The sequence below is a fragment of the Amphibalanus amphitrite genome, unplaced genomic scaffold (genome assembly GCF_019059575.1).
Source record: "Amphibalanus amphitrite isolate SeventyFive unplaced genomic scaffold, NRLGWU_Aamphi_draft 000033F_arrow, whole genome shotgun sequence".
NCBI classification, from domain to species: domain Eukaryota; kingdom Metazoa; phylum Arthropoda; class Thecostraca; order Balanomorpha; family Balanidae; genus Amphibalanus; species Amphibalanus amphitrite.
In genome coordinates this window covers 463,009-473,640 of record NW_024881529.1, presented here as the reverse complement: position 1 = coordinate 473,640, position 10,632 = coordinate 463,009, and the positions used below count along the sequence as shown (strand labels likewise).

The 10,632-nt window shown below is 50.5% G+C and overlaps 1 protein-coding gene across 1 annotated transcript; it reads right to left on the bottom strand.

Annotated features, from left to right (window-relative positions):
* Positions 1-1,322: 1,322 nt before the first annotated feature.
* Positions 1,323-9,028, bottom strand: LOC122369025 (zinc finger protein 358-like). The gene is made up of 2 exons (XM_043343388.1): positions 8,279-9,028; positions 1,323-4,487 (listed from the first exon to the last, which is right to left on the bottom strand). The coding sequence occupies exon 2, from the start codon at positions 4,477-4,479 to the stop codon at positions 2,296-2,298; it is 2,184 nt and encodes a 727-aa protein (XP_043199323.1). The 5' UTR covers positions 4,480-4,487; positions 8,279-9,028; the 3' UTR covers positions 1,323-2,295.
* Positions 9,029-10,632: the final 1,604 nt, after the last annotated feature.

The following is a 10,632-nucleotide window of genomic DNA, read 5'->3' as shown; positions in this document are numbered from 1 at the left end:
GATCTTATTCTTGTGCTCAACGTGAAATCGCAAGAATCTTTCGATATGACTAAAAGCAAATGGCACATATTTCAAATGACACATCAAATGACACATCTATGTATACCTATATATTATAATTAATGGTGATAATAACTAGCATGGGAGATGCTAAAGCATATACTCTAAGCGCAGAATGCCCAATAAGCATGAACATTACGGTCACTTGGGCGAAACATCAATAAACCAAATCGTTCAAACACCATCAGCACGTGCCAACGTTTAACCATCTCGGTATATCCAGTGACACGCCATACCTAATTCACGGGATAATGAACATTCCGCTACTTGGTACGTTATACGACGAAGCGGCTCGTCGAGGGACACGATTACACAGGGAAGGCCTCGCCATCGACCTGACCTAACGTCCCAGGGCATTGTCGAGCGGACCCCTGCTAGGTCACGTCACTGCACTGACCTAACATTCCAGGCCCTTGCCGCCCGGACCTCTGTCAGGTCACGCCACTCACCGAACCCGACCTAACTTCCCAGGTCGGTCACCGTCCGGGCCTCTGCCAGGGCACGGCACCGAACTAACCTTACTTCCCAGTTAATGGCGAACGGGCAAGGTCATATCACCGAACGGACCCAAATTCCCACGTCATTGCCGTCCGGGCCCCTGCCAGGCCACGCCACTCACCGAACGAACTGACCTAACTTTCCAGGTCATGTCGAGCGGACAAGGTCATGTCACCGAACCGACCCAGATTCCAAGTTATTTCCGTCCGGACCCCTGCCAGGCCACGTCACTCACCGAACTCTACCAGGTTACGTCACCGAACTGACCTAACTTTCCAGTCGGATGCTGTTCGGACCTCTACCAGGCACGTCTCCGAACTGACCTAACTTCCCAGGTCATGTCGGACGGACCTCGCAAGGTCACATCACCGACTTAACACCCTCAGCGTGGCGGCTGGTGAGCGCGTCTGCCAGGCCATTGCACCGGCGCGGACTCTAACCAACAGACACGGGATGCTCACCACAGATATTGAGACTCTTACGTTGCGCCGGAGCCCACTTGTGTCGGCAGCCGAAGCCGAACCACATAGCACGGCTGTTCGGGTACCGTCTCAACAACCGTAACAGGCGCCGTATTCGTCCCGCTGTCCCATCCCCTCTCCAGGTAGGGACACCCTCCCCCCCCCCCCCCGGCCGGCCGAGCCCAGTGAAGGCGCGCCGCGTTTATGGCCGCGGTATCAAAAAAGTGAGCACGAAGTTTTCAAAGCGCAGAAGTTTCCAAGACAACTGAAATGCTGGCAACAACATTATAGTTATACACGAACTGGCAACCTCTCCCTATATTACATGCACGACGGTGACGACTCCATCAATAGTTCCTCACCTAAGCATTGAATGCTACATCGCAGACTATCAATCATTAGACCAACCACTTTGTATCAACATAAACGTGGGGATATTTTGGCCTGGAATGTTGAGTTAGTATCAGTAAATAATCAAATAAATATGTAGATATTTATACAAAAGACCATCGTCGTGCGTAAAACGGTGCTTTCATCATTGAGACAGATGGAGCTATTTGGAATGTTTGAATATTCACCCTGACTAGCTTTTACCTACACCGCATCTGCTGAGCTATGAGTATGCCGCACCTTCGGCATACCACAGCTGTTGCTGGGAAGGACGTTCTTGGGCGCAGGTGATCACCGATCATGGAAAGGTAACACACAATACAAAAACATTCGACTCAAACAAAATGCTGCCAACGATACACATTACATACACACAATAAGGTACACCAAAACTAAGGTTGACGTACCTCACCACAAATAAATAAGTTAGCAATAAATATATAAATAGATTGAAAGATAAATAAAAATACCACAACAAATGCACAGCACACGTTACCCCAGCGTTTCATGACTAGAAAACGGAATGTTCAGGAACACCAATGACTAGAACCGTCTGCTGTTACGCTCGTACGCATCTTAGGCTGTACAGAGCCTTCTCTGTCTCATAATCATTTAGCCCAGAGTTCTTCTCTTTGGGATTCGATTTCTGTCCTTCCCCTAGCTGACATTTTCATTGGCGTCTGTCCGCACAAATTTTACAGTCTGACCTTTACTCATCTAGAAGACATCTGATTATCTTTCCAAAGCAAAATCAATACGTATGCCCTCAAGCTTTACTCAGCATAATTTCCGTCTTCTTTGATGTTCTTTTTCACCCTTTTAACGTTCAAACTTGACTGATCACCTTCCCTTTCTTTCTCATGAGTCCTTCAATTCCGTCAGATTTTCACAGTTCTCCAAATCCCGTGGAGATCCTGACGCCACTGAGCTGCGCCGTCTCATCCAATCCGTCTTCCTCTGTCGAGAAGTTGAGCTCGTGCTGAATCCAGCGGCGTCGCGGCACGCGCGGCGTTGCGCTTGGGTCGCTCTTTCGTCCCCGAAGAAACTCCTTCGGGGGCCGTCCGCGGCGCCGGAATCCCAGGCCCACCGACGGTGGCAGTCGCCGGGACCGTCCCAGGGCCAGTTTCGAATCCGGGCTGTTCAAATCAGTTGCCGTCGATGTGCCAGCAATGTTGTCACTGTTCAATGTAACAGAGTCGTCAGCATCTTCCGGCTCAGTTTTGATCTTTTTGCGTGGTGACACTGATTCGATCTTCACCTGCCGTTTTTCAGTTTCTTGTGAGGAGAGCAATGCCTGGATGCGTTTGCCTTCTTCGAGTTTTGCGCGCAAAATTGAGCGCATATTAGCGATGCTCGGCTCGCGGTCGCGCACATAGGAACGCGCCTTTTGTGTCACAGCGTCCTCAAACTTATGGGCATTCTCGGCGATCTTGCGACGGATAGTGGAACGCATCCGCTCAATGTCGATAAAAAGTTCGGTGAGATTGACCTCGGGCTCTAGCAGGCTCACGTTTGCTTCATCAAGCTCAGAGCTGGAGTCGGCGTCCCAGGGTGCGGCAGCGGCTGGACTGGCCGCTCGCGCTGTCGGCTCCTCGTCCGAGTCCCTGGGCTCCTCCTTGATGACCATCACGGGCTGGATGACAGGCTCAGGGAGGTGCTCGGGCCCTAGTCCGCCGATAGCGATGGGGTCCTTCTGCGGCTGCTCGTCGCCGGGAACCGCCAGGGGATCCGTCTCCTCCATGCTACCTTCCTCCTCCTCTCTAGCGTCAGCCGGCGAGGGTACGGATTGGGTGCTTCTCCCGGGAGCTCGGTTACGACGCCCACCATATCCTGAGACGCCACTTCCAGAGTCAGAGTCGGGCTGGTAGGATGGGTCGTCAGGGTCATCATCTACATCGTCGTCGTCTTCACCACCATCAGCACCCGCATCATAATCAGCTGCTCCTTCGCTGGCGTCAATACCTTCAGCATTGGCTTCGACGCTGGCATCAGCACCGTGTTCTTCAAGCGAGAAATTATCCATCTCGACCTTGACTGTAACATTATCGTCTAGGTCCGCAAAGCTGTCCGCTGCCTTGTCCGCGTCGGCTCCAGACGGCTCTGGCTCTTCACGCCTCTCCTCCGTCGCCTCCGCTGAATCCTGAGTCTCACCCTCGATCGACGGCCTCCTCTTCCCGTGATGCAGCTCCTGGTGACGCATCAGCGCAATCTGAGTGCCGCAGCCGACTCCACAGTCGACGCAGTGGAACGCCTTCTGGCCGACGTGCGTGCGCATGTGCCGCTTGCACTCGTCATTGCGAGGAAAGCCCCATCCACAGACATCACAGCGGTACGGCCGCTCGCCCGTGTGGATCCGCACGTGCACGCGGTGCTTGTGCCAGTGACGGAACGTCTTATGACAGTACTGGCACGTGTACGGCCGTACTCCGCTGTGGTTGCGCTTGTGCACGTACAGGCTCTTGGCATGCACAAACGACTTGTCGCACTGGTCGCACTTGAAGCTAGAGTTTTTCTCCATGTGCGTCTCGAGGTGCTCGACCAGCGCCTGGCCGTCGGGCAGCCGCCGATGGCACACTCCGCAGAGGCGGGACATGATGTGCTGCCGGCAGTGCGCCACCAGCGAGTACTTATGCTTGAAGCGGCGCCGGCACACGCAGCACTCGATCCAGTCCGGGTCGATGGGTGGCTGCTGACCCGCCGGCTCGGACTGCGCTGGCGGCTCCGAGGGCTCCAGGACCTCCACGTCCAGAGCACCGTCGGAAGCGGCGGGTTTCGGCGGTCGCGGCCGGATCGGCCTCCGCGCCACGGTCGCCGCTCCCCTGCCGCGCTGCGTCACGATGGTCACCACGCCGCGGCCGGCACCCTGCTGCAGCAGCGGCTTCAGGCGCAGGAAGGCCGTGCGGCTGAGCACGATCTGGCGTGTGCTGGCCGGCTGACCGGAGGCAGTGGCGGCGGCCGGCGGAGGCGCGCTGGACGCTGCGTGTCCGGTGGCCATGTGCTGCAGCAGAGAGTCCAGGTCCTCGAACTTCACCGAGCACACGGCGCACGCCAGCGGCGCCGACGACGTCATGGTGGTGTCTGCAACGAACCGCAGAGGGAAGGGTCACCGGACTGTCGGATTCGGCCTGGGAGCAACACTTCAGTACCTATTATAAATGACATCGGGATATTTTAGAAAAAAATCTATTGGTTATATAGTGGAAAGGAGAAAATAAATATTCTATACCCACGCCTGGCCGGAACTGCGGGACAGGGGCACTGAACACCCACTTGCAGTTTCCCGGAAACATCTTAGAATCGACGGCGCTCTGCGCCGCTTTTTTGGCACACATTTTCATGATTTTTTTCTGCACGTGTTATTGAAATTTCAGACCCACATTTTGTAAGGTCAGATCACCAGGTCACATCAAATAACCTTACCTCCCTTAGCCCAGCCGGGCCCGGGGTAATCCCAACCAACGCAGCCCGGGAGACGTTTTTTCGCCACCCCCGTCTAACTCCGTAAGTAAGGGAGCTACGGAAACAAAAGCGGTACCAAACGAAAGGACTTTACGAGACGATTCTAAAGCACCTACAACTTCTGCCCTCAGAAGTTGTAGGTGCTCTTCATTCTCAAGCTCAGAGGTCAAGGTCAGAGGCAAGAACTGGCACATGTGTAGTGATCTCAAAGTAAGTGTTCTAGAGGACGACAGGATTCATAAAAAGGGCTGAAATGGGCGTTAAACGAAAGAAAAGAATCTGAAGATACCGATTTTGTGTTCAACATTCAAGGTCAAGGTCAAGGGCATGCATAAATTGACCTCAAACTTTGCACTTTTTCGTATATTTTACACACTAAATTCCATGATGTTTTGAAATGTTTTGAGGATTATCAGGCTATTAGTGCGGTCCATCTTACGATACCTGGCTGCTCCAATTGGCCAAGGTCAGGGAAGAGTATCCTTGTTAGAGGCTATTTCACTGATTGAAGTCAGTCATAATAATTAGGACAATTTTGACATATTGTGGCTCTAAATGAGCGCTTAGAGCTAAATGGATGCCAGATTCGTGATCAGCGGCTATGATTTCATTATATACGCACGGCCTTTCAAATGTCAAGGTCAACCAAAGGTCATTCGAGGTCATATGAGGTCAACACCTTTTCCAAACAAAATATATGTCATTCGACGCGGCTTGGCAAGACGAATGCGTTGGTGCCACTGCCGTAGCTCCAGGACCATTTTTATTAAAGTTATTTGCGAAAAACCAAAACCCAGCTCGGGGTCGTTGGTCTGACCTCTACCTCAGGTCACCAAAACTCTTTTTCTATTTTCTATTTTTCCTTGGCTCAAACGCTCACACCCGTGCTCGTAATTTGTCTTTATCTCTAAAACTACCTATTTTTGGCAGCTATTTGCAGTTCACGTTTGTGACGCCGAAGTTTTCAGTGCAGAGATCTAGAAAAGTCGAAAAGGGCTAGGTCCATTTATTACTTCAGAAGATGTCAAATTGATGGGGGAAAAGGTACTGAACGTTTTGCTTTCCTACCCCTAATCGTTGGGAAGCTATCGCCAATATCTATTCGCCAGGGGGGGGGGGGCGAATAGATATTGGGCGAAAAGCGCCTCCCGGGCCCACGAGGGTTAAAGTTTTGCTGCATTTTATAAATACACAAGAGTAACTGATCGCTTTAACCTTTCTGTTCTTGAATCAAAATTTGACCTCACTTGACCTGACTTTGACCTGACCTCGACCTGAACTTAATTCAGTAAGATTTACATCACTAATTGAGTGTGCCTATTGGACTTAATGCGTAAAATGACCCATAAAACATGTGTCCCACACATCCTATTAAATAGTCATTTTTGTTGATCTGACTTGACACTGACCTTTACCTTACATGCCATTTTATATAATGGATTGTGTCTTGGTAGCCTTAAACGCGTTCTGGGTTATCAGTCTGAATCCCTTCTTTGCCAACTGTGCTCCAAAGCCAATAATGCGGAAACTTGTAGTTTTTATCCTTGACCTGACTTCGACCTGACCTGTCCTGTTTGCTACTTATGAGGCAAACAAAAATTGGGCATCGCCGCGGGCATCGCTCGTGACGTTTCTAATTCATGCATCACTCAGACCCCGTATACCAAGTAAGACTTTCGGACCCTGCCTACATAGTACTCATTTAGGCAGGGTTACTTTTACAGGAAAAGTCGAGAGGGGGAATAAAGTTCTGGGCAAGGGCGGATCCAGGGGCATCTGAAAGGGGGACCCAATGCCATTAGGTTTTTGTTAGGATGGCGCCTGCAGAGCCTTACCTATCCCCAAATCCTACTCTATCTCCGGATTCTGGCCACTTTATATTGTTAGGTTGCTAAAAAAATAAATTAGCTAAAAAATATCCGTAGGTACCTACCTTGGCGGTAAGGGGCGGGGGAGGTCCTAACTTGACTGCGCCCTTGCAAATGTCAATCAGTAGTATCAACCTATTACCCTGGCCAAACATCAAGTACCTAGCGCCTTTCTAAATAGAGAGAGGTTAACACGTGACTATTTTTGCTAGGCCAAGACCGATTGAAGGACCCTGGTTCGAAGGAAGACCCTTGGTTCGGAGAGGTCATGACCCCCGTCCCCGCCGGTTTCTACGCCGACGCCTGTAGCGATATGTCAGTGATTGCGAAGAGACGGAAGAGACAAGACAAGAGACGGTCCCACCGACCATCCGATCGGTATCGGGTCAAATCTGGAGTTCCCGCTGCACTGAACGTAAAATGGTTGGATGGAATCTCAAATTGAAAATTATCTAAGCGCCAGCAACGTTGATTGATGACTAGAGTCTGATCAACGATGATTATAGAATCAGAGTAGCGAATTGATTGAAAATGGGCTCAAAAATAAATCTGAATGGGGGAAATTCACCCTTCCCTCCCTAGCCGTTCACGCACAATTTGAAAGGGGGAGCGGAATTTTCGAAGGGGGGAGATTCCCCCTTTCCCCCTTTAAAAGTTACCCTGCATTTAGGTATATCGTAAACGGAGACGCTTTACTCCTTGCTATCTTGTACTGAGCATGTTTTCAGTATTCAAACGACTGTCAATAGCCCTTTGGAAGATCTATCAGGTAATCCAGTTTTAAATGACCCAAATGTTCCCGATACGTCACATGTCAAGACAACGTGATTTTTAGGTTCACAGAGCGACACAGTGCGGCATGGCGCAGTCGGCGCGGTCGATAGACCGGCTGCTGGTTCGCCATCGGTCGGTTGGTCGGCGCGGGTCCACCCCTGAGCCGGCCGGCGATCGATACAGGAGCAGCGGCGGCACTGTATTCCGCACAACCGGGATTCCACTGTACAACGGACAACCGGGGGTCGCACCGGACAACCAGGGATCGCACTGTATACCGGGCAACCGAGATAGCACCGGGCAACCAGGGATCGCACACGACAACCGGGGGTCGCACCGGGCAACCGGAATCACACAGGAAAGCAGCGCTGTCACCCATCAGACAACGAGATCTAACCGTGTCATAGAACAACTGCGATCTGAGGTGGTATTATTGGACAACTGGAGCCTCAGTTGGACAGAGCAGCATAACAGGGTAGAGCAATGTCATCGGTTAAATAACATCACAGCGCAGAGAAGAATACCATCGTACAGTGGACTAAAACATGACTGAGCACTATCAAAGGACAGAGCAACAACAAAGGACACAACACTTATGTAGAAAATAACAGGGTAGAGCACTGCCACCGCTACCGACTGACCTACCGGGACATCACCAGACATAGCACTGTCACCCACACCACCGGATTACGCTGGGATGGGACGGGGAGGCAGCGTCTGCCAGGTCACCGCCGAATCCCCGTAAGGTAGTGACCGATGGTTACTCACCGTTTGACGTGGCGTCGGTGCGTCGTCTGCGACGGTACCGCCGGCACCCGCACGGTCGGCCGCCGCCGATCAATGACTGCCCGGCGGCCGCCCGAGGGTTGTGCGCGTCACCGATAGGTGGCAGGGCAGTCGCCAGTCGCCCGGGCTGCGAGTCAATGCAGCATTGAAGTCACGGGTCGGACTGGATCTGTCATTATTAGTTCCGACGGGTCGTATAGTATGAAAATGTGATTTTCATCTTGTACTTTTCCCAGGCGAAGGAGTATGCGTTTTGCAGTCGTTCCGAGTGGGCACGCGGTCGCTAGATTAGGCGGCTCCGGGCCCCAGCTCGCTGTGATATCGATCCAACATGGGGACGGGAGGGACCGACTGAATGGACGGGCTAACACCTGCCGCCGCCCGGCCGGGGACAGACAGAGGCCACAACCCAGTTCTGTCGGAGAGCAGGGATGGTATATAGCAGGGTGGTAACTGCTAGCATACGAACTGCATCGGCTACTTGAAGGCAGATTTTGGGGTTTCTACTGATGACCTCAGAGACATAAGAAGGGGTCACGATTACGAGTGCAATTTTCTGATTCAGTGTGTCATGTTTAACCCGTGCATGACTGGGGGGCTCTACAGAGCCTCCTTCTTGTTTTTCTGCAATATCTTCTAAACCGCTTGACGTATCAATACAAAACTTGCAGTACCTTCCGCGGCATCAATTTGACACCTTGTGCGCAATTTATAACTTTCTAGATACCATAGGTTGGCCGGAAATGACGTCAGAGTGACGTCATGCTGGCCGATTTTGATGCAAAATATTGAGTTACGGTAATCGCTCTCAAAAGCTCAGTTTTTAGGCTAGATCCAATTTTATTGCATGAGTTGACTGAGAATACACGTGGCTATCAAAATGCTATCTCGAATTTCCAAAAATTTGAAAATTAATAAAAATATTTTGAAACAATTACAAAATATACCTACTTTAAAGTTTTCAAAACTTTTTGACTTTTCGAAAACAAAAATAATATATATGATAGTATGCACCTACCGATGAACTACTCTAGAAAATTTCAGTCCAATATCTTAAATGGCTGAGTTATAGGCATTATAGTCAAATTTCACAACTTTTGACTTTTGAAACCCATTTTACAGTAGGCATGTTTATGACATCGTACAGTAGGGGATAGTGGGGTAAGATGCCCAGGGTGGGAAAGACGCCCCACCCCCTCTAGCGGCGAAACAAAGAATCGAACCTGGAAATTAATGTTCTTAGCGTAAAGCGGAAGCCTGCCTTGTTAACTGCACAAAAATTTGCGAAGCTCAGTTGGGCAACGGCTGGCTGGTGATTGCATGTTTTTTATTTGCTGCTTTCAAAAAATATTTTGGTGTCAAAACATTGTAAATATCAAAGGAGGTAGATCATTTTTGCGTCCCTTGCTATAGTCGTGATACATTAATATGCGTGTACTGTGTCCCAAACAGTTTATTTCAGGGTGTAGTTTTATGGCTAACAAATTGTACTGATTTAATGTTACTTCGGTACCTTGGGGTAAGATTCCCCCTGTCCTGATGGGGAAAGACGCCCCCCTAAATTCGTAGGCTGTCCTTCAAGCATCCCGTCAAATCATTTATTACATACTTGTGGTTAGAGACAAAAGCCGATCTGGGACTATTGAGAGTCCAGTACGGTCGGGTGCTCCCCATGCCGGTCTCTAGGCCCATACAACGACTTTTTGGGCGTCATCTGACTCTGAGAGCCCTCACGACGGCCTCTGTGGGCCCCTCACGACATCCTTTGAGGGCTCCCACGTTGGCTCCACGGGCCGCGCTGGCATCTGGGGTCCACACGATGGGCTCAAGGGCCCTCAAGCATCATGAAGACCTACAAGGGCCCCACAGTGGTCTCCGAATGCCACCATTGGCCGCGCTGGACTATGATGGCCCTAAAGATGACCTCTGAAGCCCCTTACGACTACTTTTGAGGGCCCTTACGATGACGTTTGGTGTCTAGGGGAGAGTGGGGCAAAGCGGCCACCCTAACGCTTCTCACGATGCCAACGCTTGATTTTTAAACTTGGAAAGATTCTTTCTATACCAATGCGATCCCTATTAAGTTGCCTTTTATTTCAACTGCGTTTTATTTCCAAAGGCGTTCACATATGAAAGATATTGACAAAACTTTAAACCTATGCATATTGGCCACTTTGCCCCATACCCTGGGGCAAAGCGGCCACCGGCGTCTTCTCAAGTCCCGATATGAGAAACAAAATAGTTGCCTCGTGTACGACTAGGGTATTTGATAGTGACAAGATTAAGCGAGGATGGATGGTTACTTTATCATCTTCCACCTGTAGGTAAACAAAGAA

What these genes read in the sequence shown, in the direction of transcription:
- LOC122369025 (XM_043343388.1), bottom strand. Translation starts at nt 4,479, where the DNA reads ATGACGTCGTCGGCGCCGCTGGCGTGCGCCGTGTGCTCGGTGAAGTTC.